General features: G+C 31.0%; 1 protein-coding gene across 1 annotated transcript; it reads right to left on the reverse strand.

The window, feature by feature from the left end:
* Positions 1 to 2,431: 2,431 nt before the first annotated feature.
* LOC127244166 (vacuolar protein sorting-associated protein 41 homolog) lies at positions 2,432 to 11,315 on the reverse strand. The gene is made up of 19 exons (XM_051264566.1): positions 10,942 to 11,315; positions 9,467 to 9,736; positions 9,185 to 9,364; positions 8,779 to 9,039; positions 7,957 to 8,089; positions 7,732 to 7,822; positions 6,768 to 6,870; positions 5,912 to 6,015; positions 5,718 to 5,811; positions 5,464 to 5,619; positions 5,326 to 5,388; positions 5,117 to 5,182; positions 4,758 to 4,958; positions 4,117 to 4,194; positions 3,918 to 4,037; positions 3,756 to 3,836; positions 3,588 to 3,673; positions 3,293 to 3,374; positions 2,432 to 3,209 (listed from the first exon to the last, which is right to left on the reverse strand). Exons 1-19 carry the CDS (start codon positions 11,194 to 11,196, stop codon positions 2,763 to 2,765), a joined length of 2,871 nt encoding a protein of 956 aa, XP_051120523.1. The 5' UTR covers positions 11,197 to 11,315; the 3' UTR covers positions 2,432 to 2,762.
* Between the last annotated feature and the right edge of the window lie 5,748 nt (positions 11,316 to 17,063).

Consider the following 17,063-nt stretch of genomic DNA (forward strand, 5'->3'; position numbering starts at 1 on the left):
TTCCTACATATTTAGCCACCATTTTTTTTTCTTATTACGTGAGAATTTGCAACCGCTATTACGTGAGAATTTCCAATCGCTATTATTCGAATCCACTCTATGTAAACTTTCGGCCGAAGTAATAACCTGCATACTTATTCACCTATCACTTTTGACCAAACAATAGATGGTTTGAAGAAATAATTCATGATTTATGTGGTAAGAAAAGAAAAGGTAATAAAAGAAATTTCAAAGTATGAATTTGTTATATTGTATGTATCTATGTAGTGGTCAAACGGTCCCAAATGAAATCATAACCAAACTAAGTTGTGGATAGCAATAGCAATACCAATAGAATCATACATGAGGTGAGATGAGATGACATTAGAGAACCTACGTTGTGCATGCTCAAAAAGGAACAATTTGTTTATCCAGTAAGAGATGGTCGGGTAAGGTGAAAATTTACCCAGTACGCACTCATTGGAATGACTTCTTGTGTATTGTACACAAATATAATGTTTATAGTTACAAATGTAAATTCAATGTTGGCACTATTTTTGTCTTTAAAATAGGGTTATTTTGTGTACACAGTAACTAGAGCCGTCAAAATGGGCTGAGCCCGTCGGGTTGGTCCACTTTGTCTCATTTTTAAGGATGATTGAGTTGTGATTTTTTAAATTTGTTAAAATACGGGCCTAAACGGGTCAACCCACGTGGGCCGTGGGTTGAGAATGGGATAGCCCGCAGTGGGACGGATTAGCCTGCGGGCCAAGTAAATATAATAATAAGTAGTTACCATTCTCAGCTAAAATGCATTTTTTTACCATATTTTTATGGTCATATTAAAAAATTATAATAAAAGTAATCAAATATTAATACCAGAATATATTTTAATTTTATATAAATTACATATATCATTATAAATACAATTAATTTATAAATAACGTTACAAAGAGTAAAAAAAATATTAAAATCATATTGTACACTTTTATTTAATAAATAACATATTATTAAAATCATATTGTACACTCTGTTATCAATATCACTCTTATTTATTTTAATTTTTTATCATTTTTTTTGTTCGTCTTTCATTTTATTGTTTTATATATTTTTTTATTTTAGATTCTAATCGCACATTCATAAAATTAATTATGATTTATTTTTAAAATATTTCTTATTATTAATTTTTTTTAAATATGCTAACTAATAATATTTAGAATTAAAAATTTTTATATTTGTTAATTATTTTAAAATATTTGTTATTTAAATTTTACAATAAAATTATTTTTAGATATTTTTACATATTAATTTTACGAAAATATTTATAATATTAATACTTTTTAAATATTTTAAAAAAGCTATGGGCTAGCCCGCTTAACTCGCCATCGCCGATGGGTTGGATTGGGTTGATAAAATTTTAATCCGTCCCGCCGCGGGTTGGCCCATAAACAACCCACTTATTTGCGGGTTATGGTTGATTGTGGCTCAATCCGTTCCGCTAATCCGTTTTGACAGGGTTAACCGTAACCACCATTATTTATCATCAATTTCAATACAACTTTATTACCATACAATATTGGTTGTCTTAATTTGTTGTTATGATTTGAAATAGAATATTAATTTAATTTAAATAATATTTTTATATGAGTTTTTTTATGAAAAGAAAAATATTATTTTTCTATTGAAAATTGTATTCCTAAATAATATTAATTTTGATTTGAAATACTAAGTACATACTCTTTTGTATTTATGCTAATATTTGTATTGTTACAAATTTAGTTTTTTATTTGAATAATAATTTAAATATAATATTTTAATAAAATAATAATATAATTTATAAGAAATTACAATTATCATACAATAAAAATAAACAAATCAAACTATATATATATATATAAAGACCCTTCTTTCATAGTAGACCTATTTGGTGTATATATATATATATATATTTGGAGGGGATGAAATAATATTAATTTAATATTAAAAATATAGTATTACTCTTGCACATATTTAAATAGTCAGTTTCAAATACTAATCTAAGAATGTATTTGGTATAGGAAATTGAATTTTTATTTTTTATTTTTTTATTTTTTTGAGAGAGAAATCAAATGTGATAAATAAATTATTTTAATTTTTCTATTTTAATTTTTCTCTCATATTGTAAAAATAGAGAGAAATAAATATTAATGTAGTATATTTTTTTTATTATTTGTTCTATTTAATTTTTATAATTTTTTAAAATTGATGTTATTTCAATCTTATAAAATATCACATTTAATTTATTATTCAAGCATTTAATTTTTATGATTTTTTAAAAATTGCTTCAATACAATCAACTTATAAATACATTAATTAGCATTTCCATAAATTTACCCCAAACATTCTTTTATACGCACCAAAATTGGCTCTTTCACTACGTTACGTACATGCTACAAATCAAAACAGCCTCCTATATTTCAATCCATAAAAATATATAAATATCTTGACAAGAGTTAATCAAAGCAAACCTCCCACAGCATTCTTACATCAATCAATCTCCAATTGTAAGGCAAAAAAACAACACAACTGCAGGAAAAGTTTCAAGAGAAAGCCTACTATATTATCTATCCAACGAAGAAAACCGAAAATGCCGACGAAAAAATCCTCAAAAATCGAAATACTGCACACAACGGAACATCTCCCGACATTCAAACGAGCAAAACTATACGATGCATGTATGTATATATATATATATGTGCATATAATCTTACAAACACATCGACAAAACAGGTTATCGAGAAGTCTCAACCTGCAGCTGTAGTGCATAAGATACAACGTATCCGCGCATCATCATCATCCTCGTCATTGTGACCCTCATCATCATCGTCGTCGTCGCCATTATCATATTCGTAGTACGACAGCTCATCCCGTGCGGGGGCTGCCGGCTTCTGCTTTTTGCTACTGGCAGAAATGATGGAATCCATCAGACAGGTCTCGTGGTAGGCATGGCAGCAGAAGAAAACAAATATCGACACGTCGTGTATGTTGAACGGGTCGAAGCACATGCAGCATCGTGTGCCAGCGCTGATTTTCGACTTGACCTCCATGTTTCTGACGCTCAGAGATCGTTCGGACGATAAAGAAGCTCTGCTTTTGTCGCGTTTGCTGCGGGATTCATCTTCTTCATTGCTCAAGTACATTGCGCGCCTCGCTTCTTTGTAGTACTTAATTAGCAAATTGACGCAATCCGCCTGGGATTTGATCACAGTCGAGACAATAAAAAATGTATTACTTCAGCTAGCCGATAAGAGATTTTCTTCTGTAGGATTTTTACCTTGAGTATGTCGTTGCACCCGTTCCTTAGAGAAGTTTCTGTCCGATAGTCAGTAATGATTTTGACAAGGCGGTCTCGCAGCCTAGAGATTCAAGCAGGTTAATCGTAAAGAATCTTGATAGAAAAGTGTTTCATAAATGGGAACCCCTTGAATAATGTTGATCGAGCCATTTTGAGTCTATACAAATTTTCACACATAGTTTGATTCGGTTGCACCATATTATATAATTCATCGAATAAATGACAAGGGAATGAAGCTTACAAACACAGATTGAATACCATAAATCATGCTTACCGAGGTATCTCTAAACCATTGGGCACCATATTTACGATATATAGGGGATCAAGATTGCCAACCGTATGCTCCAGCAATACCCCAACCTGCCAACATCGACATAATTAGAAGAAATTGAAGCAAAGGAAATTTGCGGATTTCTATCAGTATGATCACTTTAGAACTCACCATCTCAGGTTTGTTCAGACATTGCTTAATCAGCTCTTCCCAGAGTTCATCATCGTGCTGCATGCTTACAAATTCGATGGCCTGCAGAGAGTAATATGACATCTTAAAAGACACCAGTTTCGAAAGAGAGGAAGGGATGAATTTGGGTATTGAATTGGGTACCTCTTCGATATCCCCCAATTTGTTGATAATTACGGCTAAAGCTTTCTTCGAATTTCCCATTCTTCCAAGAATAAAAACTTGCTCTCTTAGTAGATCTCGTTCAACACAAATTTCATAAGCCTGAGACCAAATTTCATGAATTGTCAACAACTCAAATGTGGAAGAATATTAAGGAGAAATGGCCTAGTGAGGAATAAACCTTTTCCAGTGTGTAATGCTGACTGCTCCGAAGAAATGGAAGCAGCATTTTAGGATCATAATCAGCATACAGCTCAACCTGTGGATGGTCAATGGAATGACGCCAGAGGTCAACAACAAATACCATCCCAGGAGATGATTACTTTGTATCTTCAAGTAAACACAACATATGTGATCTAAGCATGTCAGTATATCCCCACATGTTACTAACTTACTATAGTTGAATTTCTAAGTAACATGACTTCAAACAAATCCTAAAATGGCTCCAAACACCTTAGAATGTAAAAGAAAGAAAATCCGAAGAGATTTCAATGTCAGAGAGGAAACTAAATGATAGATTTACCCAATCTCCAGTTCATTCGGGTGGACAGGTTTATAAAATGGGGATGATTTTAATGGTTAGCCAAAGTAGACGTCACTGAAGTAGCACCAATTTCTATCTTTGGCATTTTCCTAACATGGTTACAAGATGAGACTGGCACAGACTGCTACTTTATAGATATCCAGAAAAGAGTGCATAGAATTTACTCAATAAAGAACGCTGCACAACTGAAAAAAACAATTTGTTGCTATGTTCTCTTCAAATTTTCGGATTATCAAACAGGTTGAATTCTGATAATGGAGTGTCCAATCCATACAAACCTGCATGTCATGGTAATCCCTTCCAGCATGAGGATTTGACACAAACAGTGCATGCAGATACATATGCAAAAAAAGTCGGTAGTCACACTTCTTCTTTACAGCCATAAGCTGTGAAACTACATCAGATGGGCTTATAAGGTCTTTGTGTTGGATAAACAATGGAACTGCACGTTTGCAGTCTATCATCATAAGCTGGGCAACCTGCAAAGCCACATTAAAGAAATATATAAATTCTGCACAAAATGACGAAGATCCAAAGATTTACTGTTGATGTAATAACATGAAGGGAGCCAGAGTATATTAAATTTGAAAATAGAAATAAGGAAAAGAACTTTTATGCAAAAAGATGATAAATTTACCTTTTCTTGAATCCCTTCATGCAAATTATGTCTGTCAATGAAATCAAAAATGTCTGGCTTCATAAGCTGAAATGCACAGGAAAGCATATAAGTTAGGGGAAGCAAGTCAACTAAACTAAGCAGAAACTATGGCATATACACTCTCGAGCATTGGAGGAAGTGCATGGATGATAGTAATGCCAAGGAATGAAATCAGGTGAAGAACTTACATCAGCATACAAGCTGAATGCCTTCTCGTTTTGTCCGTCAATTACATACAGCTCAGCCAAAGCCTGACACAAACATAGCACTGTGTAAGCCATATGTAGAAAAATCAGTAAGAATTAGACAGCATTCCTGTCACTAACCTCTTTGAGAGAATCAGTTGAAGATGAAGTATTCAGCTGAGGCTCTATGGCAGAGATTAGAGAAGAAGTAGAATAAATTGCAGGTGGCCAAGTTTTAACGATTGACAGAAGATCCTTGTGAAATGATGGGTTTGTCGCCAAAGCAACAAGAGCTACCTAGTGCATGAAAAATAATTCAGGCACCAGCAACCAGTTTAACATGAGTAAGGAACCCAGAAAGATGCAATGGAAATTCAACACCAGGGATGGCAAACCTCATAAGCAGTATCTCGTAATCTTGGATTGTCAGTTGGTATGTAGGGAACCAGAACAGGAAGTTGCCGAAGATGGGCAAAGTGGAAAACCCACCTGTATGAGTTAATCCAACCAATTAAGAGAACAAACTAAAATAGATCATCAAAGTAATTATATACATGTGAACGCAACGTGTAACCAGGTCTTATTTCACCTTTCCCATGCAGAAGCTGATCCTCGCAGTAGCTTGGGACACAAGGAAGCCGCTTCAGCATATTTGCGTTCCACAATCAGATGATCAAGATAGGTAGATCCCACCTGTTTAAATGAGAAAGCATAACAAGATAAATGCAAATTGAAAAGCATGGTTTTCATAGATATATATATATATATCTGAGAGCAGCTAGACAGTCGAAGATGAACCGGAAGCAACAGAATTTTAGCATCACATTTGCTTATTGGTTCCAACTAGCTGTTTTGTCCTTCACTAACCATGACACTTGTTCTGATTAAATGGAAAAGTATAGACAGGATATGTTTGTTTGTGTTTAGTGTGTTTTGAAACTGAAAGGTTTAAATGAACATTAGGTTTTGATGTAATGTTCGAAATGGAAAATGTGTTGGATGTGATTTTTTAATGGAAAATAGGGGTTAGCTGTAATGTTTTTAGGGAAAAAAAATAGTCTATTGTATATTGAATAACACGAAAACAAAACCGAAAACACAAACGATAGCACCCCATCTTCCAGTAGATTTCTGAGATAGAATTCTATTAATTCACAACAGAGTAGATTTCATGAACATATTGAAATTAACAATTATATAGTCTCATGGTGATACCAAATTTAGAAGTCGCCAACAGATCTATAGGCATATAACGTAGAGGAAAGGATGTGACATACACACCCAACAAATGAAAAATGAATGTCTGTGGCAATGAGAAGTAGAACATGAAACAAAGGAAAGTTGGTGATATACTAACAAAACATATACTCATGGAGCCAAAAAACCAGTGTTAACAGAGTTATGTAAAGTCTGAAACCCAGTCAAAACAAATAGAAAACACCTACCTCATCAAGAAGCTCACTCCGACCCTGACCAGCTTCAACGGCTTCCAAGGCTTTCTCATGGCATCCATGTTCAAGAAGCCAAGATATGTGATCTTCTGCATCCCTAACATCCAAAGTTTTTCTTATATAGTTCAGAACCTTGAACAGAGCATGATCAGAATTTATGAAAGATATATATATTGTCAGGTCTTAGAAAGAAAAACACATACTACATTTCAGAAAACATTGAATTCTTTTAAAAAAGAAAATAGACAGAGAAATAAGATGTCTTTAGTAATAAATGTTCTCTACCACCAACAACACAAACAATAATTGAAGAAAGCACGCTATCAGATTCGGCAGGAGGTTTACACAAATTGCACTCTGCACTCAAAAGTGTAGAGACCGTGAGTTCCTACGTCAAATAAAAAAAAAAAGAGCAATTGCGGAAAGCATATTACTGTTTGTGGGAATACTAGCCAGAACAATCCCCTTGTGATAGACTTCCAGAGGTCACTGAACGCATACTCCTGGTGCAACAGGATGCAGCCACGCCCAGATAAATTCTAGAGTATCATCCAAATTTTGGACAACCACCATTCTCAATAATCTACAAACAACAATCTTTGGCATACTTCCTAACAACATTCTCATACTCTGCTGAGTTGCATTAGCTGTAGAAACATGCAGCCTAAACCAGCAAGCTAAATTGAACATTTATCCACATGTTTCTTATCCAAAATTTTAAAATCTCAATCCTATGCTCCACTATTCAGTTTGACCTTAGCTAATAATGATGTGGTCAATGGCAAAATACAACAAACATGAAGGATACACATTGATTTTCCTTAGTATGAAAATATTTAAGTTTAAAATATTGGAAAGCAAAAGAACAGTTATATATAACTTGTCTGTCACAAAAACATCAACAGAACATAACTAGAAGGCTATATTAATGGGAGAGAAGGGAAATGAAGGAACCAACCTAGGTTTGGCAATAACTACATCCTTTGGGGACACTATATAATACAATGGTTCATCACCAGCAGCCCATTGACCACCAGCATAACTGCTACCTACAATCAAGAACACAATGTCATCATCAGTTATTCCAAACTAATTTACCTAGGTTACAAACAAACAGACATTGAGAGTGATGAGCATAGACCTACAATTGTGAAGAGATTACTGCACATAAAACAAGAAATACCTGAGAAAGGGGAATGAGCAAGAGAATAATCTTTTGCCTTGTAATGCTCAAAACCATGAATAGGAAGTGCATCAGTTGCCAATTCATCATTATTCCAAGTGACAACTCGCACTTCAGGTCTCTGAGCATTTCCCTGTTCTTACACACGAACAAAAAGGCAATTAGTGTGTAGGGAATCTCATTCAAACACAATAGCTTTTGTAGAGAAGACATAAGCATGCACCGACCTACAAAAGCAGGAATTCCTCCAGCAAGAAATCAAACATACATAGTACTATGTTAAAGAAGCACACACCAAATAATGTCTAGCAATAATATAATAACCAAATGTAGGAAAGTAGAACCGACAACTCAAATGCAGGATGAAAACGAGTATCCAGAAAAACTTTCACCAAAAATGTGGATACCATAAGATGGTTATATATGTAGGTCATTTAAAGGAATTCCTCTACACATGAATCTAAGTTAAAATCATAAGAGATGTGATATCCACAAAATAGCCTAGCAGAAGCAAATTGAAATCAAATCAAAGTTCAATCGAGTTTGAGTATCAATAATAAATAGAATAGATAAAATCCTAAGAGATGTGATATCCACAATATAGCCTAACAGAAGCAAAGTGAAATCAAATCAGAGTTCAACCAGAGTTTGGTTATCAATAATAAATAGAATAGATACGGAAGTCAAAACAGGTCCTGGCTGAAAATGTACCCAGGAAACAAAAGAAGTCCAAAAACTATTGGTCTTACATTGTAAGGACAAACCAATAACATCAACCAAACTAAAACTAGAAAATTGGACAATCAAAATGTAAAATCATACCTGGCGCGATGGAATAGAACTGCTGAAATCCTTCTCTCCATCTTCTTCCACAGGAATATATGCCAGAACAACCAAAGAATCACCAAAGGGAGCAATTCCTGATATGAAATAGCTGGTTTGAAAAGAGGCCACAATATCCACCTGGCTCATGCTAGACATTGGAATAGTCTTGTATGTCCCATTAGTGCCTCTATTCTGATTATTTCTTATTGATACTACTTTAACAGATGTTCCCCAGCCGATGACCAGTAGAGTGTCATCCTGAATGTAAAGCAAAAGCATTTAAGACAAATCGCCATTTAATGCAGTTACAGTTTATGTGTGCTTAGCATAGCCTCATGTTTTCTTTCTTTCACGCCATATAGATATGTCACATTCTTCATATTGATCCCCATCACTCACTGACCTGCCAGACTAAATGGGGCAGCAGAAGTTCAGGGCGTGGACTTCCTCGAGGTCTTTCGATGAATGTTATTCGTTGATCATTAACAGCATCATAAACCTTTACGCCTGCATCGTTGGCCCAGGCAATGAGACTAGACCTCCACTTCACTGAATGAATAGGCCCTTCACCAGAATGCAAAACCTGTGACAAAAAATTTGTTCAGTGTGTTTAGATGTTTCAAAAAGCTTTTAAGATTCTCTAACACAGAACACAAGTGTAGAAGCATCAGAAACCTAAATAAACCTGGTCTCGATAGCCTAACCATTTCTTCACATTAAAATACAAATGACCAGCTAAACCTCCAGCAACGAATCTTCTGGATGATTTCCTCACATAATCAGGGTCCAATGCAATAGTCTTCATAGGACGGTGGTACTCAAATTTCATTCTTTCATCAGTAAAAAGACTATTAATTACAACAGATCCATCATCGGAGCAGCTTCCAATGAATTCACCTTCGATATCAAAGCAAAGATCATTAACTGCAGCAGTATGTGCAATGAATTCTTTAACCTGATGAAATTAAAGACAAAGAAACTTGTTATTCATCTCACGTGTGCAATTACTTGATCTACGCAATCAGACAAACACATTAGCGGTACAACACATCTTTTTCGAAAGAGTCCGTAAATGGAAACCTTGCATTTAATTAACAATGTATTATACCTACACTGATCATGAGATACTAATCTGGACATAGAACAAAACATCTGTTTGCATATATTAAATGGCAGATCTATATGCAAACTCTTTCTAAAGAAAACAAAATTTACTTTCAACCACTAATAGAGGCATTTTAGCTAAATCATTTCACGTTGACCGGTCAAGCAATGTATATTTAGATGTCGAGCAACTTCTGGTCAGCCTAACATTCCATTATGATGTATCGCATGTTGATATCATAGAAATGCATTCAACATAAAACTATTATACAAAATCAAGCGTGTTTGGACTTGGCATATCTCCAGAAATATCAAATAAAACTCATTTCTTATCTATCCTTTGACTGGAGAAAGAAAACAAAAAACAAAAACCTACAATATATGATCTCGCAAGATTTTAAGAGGCGCATCTGACCATAACAAGTCTCCCTACGCTAGAAAACCCCTGTGCTTACATTAGCAATCACCATAACTCTTCATCCAATCTTAACACGTACATAATATTCATTTCCATTACCATAATTTTTATTCTTTGCAGCAGATACCAATTTTCAGTAAAGAGGTATCTCAATATTCATTTTCTTATCCCCTTCTATCGAAATGGATAATTGCAAGGAGACAAGAGAAGCTGCACTGAGTGTAACCACTGAAATACTGCTACAGTGCCAACTCTGGGACTTGTCATTTTAAAAATAGGGAGAAAATAAGTCACAGATGTTTCTACTTCAGATGCAATGCAGCACTTCAATCATAAGTATGTGAACTTGAACAATACACACAAATTACCCCGTATGCTTGCAATTTTATTAATCATCCAACTCAAATCAATGTCCTAAGGTACAAGTAAGTAAAATCCCCAAAAGTGTAAATCAGCTATGCGGAAAACTATCGAGATTCAGCGAGCTCAACCAATTCAGTTCGTGATTACTCATTCACACAACATCGCAGCACCCTCAACCAATCAAACTACACAATTCAATTCTCAAAACACCAAATTCCTAATTACCGAAAGAACAGAGTGAAAATAAAACAAAATAAAAGGTTGTGCTCGCTCACTTGGTTGCCGAGAAAATCGAGAATGTGAACAGAACCGCCGTGCGTGCCGAGAGCTATCATCCGCTCGGCAACGGCGATGCAGGAAGCCGCGTCGCTTTGGAGGAGCGTAGGCACGCTGCCTCCCATCCGCTGGTATTTGAGCCTCGGCTCATCCTCTTCTTCCTCATCCTCGGAATTCTCCTCCTCCTCCTCCTCTGTTTCCTCCTCCCGCTCGTCGTCGCCTTCAATTCCGTTCTCCGACGGCTTCGGTGACATACCGGAATACCTTCCCTTCCGCCGCGGATCAAAAATAATTGATTGGAAGATCGATCTGTCGAGACGTGGATCGGGGCATCGAGCTTGATTTTACAAAGCTTTTTGGCGAATAACACTTTTTTTTTTTTTCTTTCTTTTTCTAAATAACACATTTATGTTAATCTGAAATAATAATATTAATTAATGACGTCATTATTGGCTGTTTAAGCCGACCTCCAAAGTCCACTGACCTTTTTGAACTAAAAAAATGCTTTTTAGATGATAATCCTTTTTAAATTTAAGTATTTAAATAAATATATAAAATAAAATAAATATAAATTAATTTTATAAATCCAAAGTTGAGAGCACAATCTAAATATGAAACGAGAAGTAACCCTAACAAATATTTTATTTTATTTATTCGGTTATCAAAACTAATCAATTGTATAAATTTACTAATTACGATTATGTTTATATATATATATATATATTACTTCCGTCCCAGATATGATGTCCACGTTGCCATTTTTGTCCGTTCATATGCGATGTCACTTTCTTTTTCTCTGAAAATATTACACACTTTAATCTCATTTTAAATTTTTAAATTTTTTTTTTAATTTTAATTAAACTAATGAATTATCTTTATCTTAATTTATAATTATTTATATTATAAGATAATTATTTTCACTAATATATTCTTAATTATTTACTAATTATACCTCTGCTAAAATATCGTGTCTAACAGATACGGTATATATAGGACTGAGGGAGAAAGTGTTAACATTTGAAAAAAACTGTACACCTGTTCATTTTTAGTTTTGAGGTTGCCACAATAAATAAATAAATATTATATACATACACGTATCCTACCAATCAATAATGCCATTATTAATTATAGGTTTTGTTTTTTATATGAGTTTTGAATTATTTTTTTTATTTAAATAGTAATTTGATATAATATTTTGTAAAATTATATCTCACAAATACACAAATATCTCTATTTTATTATTTTTTTTATTTCTTTTACATAAAAAAAGTAAAATAAAATTGTTTTTTTATATATTATTTGTACTCTAATTTAATAAAATATTAATATACTTAAATTCTTCGGTCGAAAAGAGTAAGAGGATACGAGCATATATTTTCTTTTGAAAGTTTTTTTTTGATAAATTATTAACAATAAAATTCTAATTATAAAATAATTTATTTTTATGTATTTTTAAGTAAAGATATATATATATTTTTTATTTATTTCAAATATTTATAAAATTAAATAAAAATAATATAATAATTAAATTTAATTATAATAATTCCGTGCATAGCATGGGTTTAAACACTAGTATATATTTATAGCAACAACTAAATAAGACAAAATAAAAATAAAAATAAAAAAAAAATAAAAAGAAACTAGCACATTTGAATATTGGGCCAATTTTATAAAGATCATTGATGGGCCTAAAGAAAATGGGCCAATATCTAGGAAACTGTATTTTACGGAGTACTTGCTTTTTGGGAAGATCCACGGCTGATGTTTGTTGACGTCAAAGATCAACGGCCTGTAATGCGGCCCACCATTTCCAATGCCATGCATGGCTGATCCAATGGCACCTTAAAAATGTATTATACATATATGTAAACATAAAGTTGAGTTTATATTTTAACTACATTATATTTATGCAATATTCAATATAATATATATTTATACCAATCAAAATAATATAGAGAAGAAATTATATTTTTTATTTAAATTTTTCATAGAACAATTTGTACACTTTATTTTCGCGCAAGTGTCCTTATTTTTATATATAGCCCTTTTTATTTAAAAATATTTATAAATGAATGAGCATTGAATATACATATATATAGATATATATTTTTTTTAAAAAAAAAAAAGAACTTCTCAAATAAACACCTTAAATTTGTGAGAATTGGATTTTAAATTTGAATTTGAATAGTAAAATTTTGAATTAAAATAATTGCTATAAATATGTGTTAATATGATTTTTTTTAAATTAAATTAAATTTTTATATAATATAATATATTAAATAAAAATATATGTTTAATTTAATATATGCTTAGGCTCCCTTTGTCAAGCAAATGACATTGACCTAAAAAAACAAAATAATAAAGGACAAAATTATTTATATCCTACTTGTAGTTTGCATAATTTTTCATTATAAACTAAAAATTAAATGAAACGTCATTTGTCTTTTTTTTAGAAAATTGCAATATTTTCTAAAATACTAGTGAGTCTTGTGTAATTTTTAAATCACGGAAGAGTATGATTCTGACTTTTCAAATTACAAATAAATTATTAATAATTTTGCCAAATATATATATATATGCGACAGAAATAAACTTCTATACTTACGTGACATTTTTAGGAATAATTTTGAGTTTTTTCTTAATCACGACATTCATTAGTGAACTAAGATCACAGATCTTTTCCAATTCGGAAAATCTTTGTGAGTTTGGATATTTAGAATCTCGATTTGCATTGATTGATTTTTTTAACGTTGAAGTCGAAAAAGATGAAGCGCTCACGCCTGCATCCTTTAAGAAATTATAAAAGTCCTACAACAAAACACTTGATTATTGCTAATAATGAACAAAAGCACAAATTGTCGATTAGCATGTATAATTATAATTATATATCTAGAATTTTATCGTTGCATTTATTTGAAGTTTGATTTGTATTATTTTTTTTTTTTACAAATTAAAATATTATATTTAAATGACTGTTCAAATCAAATCTTGAAACTAATTCTCAATAAACAAATCCTAACTCGATGCTAATTTACAATTCGATCAAATTAATTGATGTAATTATGATACTATATTATTGCTTTTGGCATAGATGACCTCCCCGAGCCCGCTCCATGTATTCGTTGCGTTTTCATATGCGCCCTCCGCGATTTGTTGTTTTATCTTTCCTACTAATCTAATTTATATTCGACATAAAAATTATTGATTGCAATTAAGATAATATATACTTGGTAAAATTATGGTTACGATTTTGTAATGAAAGAAATAATTAAATGTTATTTTATACTCTTTCCGTCCCTTAACAATTTATCCATTTTTTCATTTTGATTCATCCCATAACAATAACAAAGTATTCATTTTATTTTTTAAGTAATTGTACTATCTACTTAACATTACAAATACCCTTCTAATTTACAATATATTACATAAATGTCATTACCTTTGTATGATACAATACTAATATGGTTAATTTAGTCTTTTTACATTTATTTCTATTTTATTCCAATATAATACTAATATTTCTAAAACTATATGCAAAAAGCAAATTGATATATAGATATGAGACGAATGGAGTATTTAAAATGTTACATTCAAAACTTAAGGTTCCGCTTATCTATATTTTGCAATTTTTGAGAGTTTTGTTAATAAGAAAAGATAACTATATATGTAATGTGGTTTTTATAAAGTAATAAAAAAAAAAACGTATAACAATAATAATATAAAATGAGATAAACCTGTTAGACTCATGCAGGCCATTGTTGTAAAAAACAAAAAAAAAAAAAAAAAAAAAAAAAAAAAAAAAAAGGTTCAGATGAAATTGAAGATCAAGTTCAAAATTTTCAAATTGCAAATCAAATCAAATCAACGATCAAGATAGAAATTTAAATGTTGCCTCATTTGATTTTGTAGAAGAATAAGAACTTGTTAAATACTCTCTCGGTCTCCGATACTATGTCCACGTTGTCGTTTTTGTCCGTCCCACGTACCATGTCACTTTCTTTTTTTAAAAAATGATTACACACTTTAATCTCATTTTAAATTTTTTAATTTTAATTAAATTAATTAATTATTTTAATTTATAATTATTTATATTATAGAATAATTATCATTGTTACTATTTTATAAGTTCAATGTAATCCATATTGCATTGACTAAGTTTAAAATAGGTAATATATATGAAATATTGAAAATTGATTGATGTGACAATTATGTACTAATTCATTAGCTGTCTTTATATACATTTATATCACTTATTAACAATTTTATTTTATTTTATGACTGCAGCCGCTACCCACTAGGCGAATCATACGTGACAGGTGACCTAAGGCGTCGGGGGTTTGAACCCATGACTTTACGGTCACAAATCCAACCCCTACACCACTAGATCATATCGTACGGAACATGAACAATATATTTTTAGTTGTTCAATCATTATTTTAACTGTATTTTTTAATTTTTGCAATATATATTGGTGCCCAGTTATAAATATAAAATAAAATCTACTATACTATTGTTAAACATATCTACATTCAATTTTTATTTAAAATGTTATATCAAATAATTAAATAAAGAAAGCTTTGATCAAGAATTAGTTTGTCCCAAAACATTTGGGAAAAAAAAAACACTTATATACAGAGATGTATTATTTATACTTTTCTGGCATAATTTTCTTACAATTAAATACATTATTATGCAAATATATAATATAAAAAAATACATTAATTTTGGAATGGGGAAGGTATCCAATGCAAATAATTTAAATATTTTTGTATGTATATATATGGACAATTAATATCCAAAGGAGAAGCGATAAAGCTACCGTGACCGTCACATTTGGATAACGTACAGTCGCACAGCCCGAAGCTGCCCGTATTGCCCAACTATTTCTACCTAATTAATTATCAAAAAAGTTTTTATTTGCTTATAATTTTTTAAAATATAAAATATAAGATTTATTATTTGAATTTTATATTTATCGGAAAAAAATTCTAAACTATTATATTAAATATTACTCCTTCCCTCCCACGTACCATGTCTACGTTACATCCACGTACCATGTCACTTTCTGAAAAATAATTACACACTTTAATCTCATTTTAAATTTTTTAATTTTTTTTTTTTTAAATTTCAATTAAACTAATTAGTTATCTTAATATTAATTTATAATTATTTATATTATAGGATAATTATTTTCACTAATACATTCTTAATTATTTACTAATTACACCCCTCCTAAAATACCGTGTTTACAGTGTAGTGTGAGGGATGGAGATTGTATTTAAATATGAAATTTAAATTTATTTTTTATTTTTTTAATTTAAAACATCACGTCAATACCTATTTATCACATTATACTATTATTTTAATTCAAATTTTTACTATTTAAATTCATACTAAAAATTCAAACCTCCAAACAAACACACTCTAACATTAATATATATTATTACATCAAACAAACACACCTACCCTATATATTTAGGGTCAACATCTAGTTTTGTACACCAACATTATTGGAAAAATTAAAAAGAAAAATAAAAAATTCTTTGATATATATGTCTATTTATCAATTTTATTCGCCAGATAAAAATATATTTTGCAAGTGTCATAATTTTACTATTTAAATAAAGTGTCGTGCTTGAGTTCACAATGCAAATATGCATACAACTGTCATTGAATGACATGTGACATAATATTGAATAATATAAAATATTTACGATATTTTTAGCAAAATTGTTATATACATATGATATATTTTACTATGATGCCTATTTAAGTGCATACAAGTCACCGCAATTCAAATAAAAATTCACGCACGGTCAAATCAATGTACTTAAATAACAAAGCTTTGACACATGTATAATATATTTTGCTAGAATAATAATTAAAAATCAAAAATAATAATTAATTATACGTACATTATATTTTTCGTAAATTTTCCTTTAGATATATATATATGTAAGATGCATATTTATTTTTGAGCAAATTGCACTATTTTTATTTTGTGTTTTATTATAAATGAATAAAATATTATACATTTTATTTATTGCATTTTATTTATTATTATTATTATATTAAAGTATACACAAAATAACATATTCCTCCAAACACTTCGTTGTTCATA

Source organism: Andrographis paniculata, unplaced genomic scaffold, assembly GCF_009805555.1.
Source record: "Andrographis paniculata isolate CXL003 unplaced genomic scaffold, ASM980555v1 Contig9END, whole genome shotgun sequence".
Lineage (NCBI taxonomy): Eukaryota > Viridiplantae > Streptophyta > Magnoliopsida > Lamiales > Acanthaceae > Andrographis > Andrographis paniculata.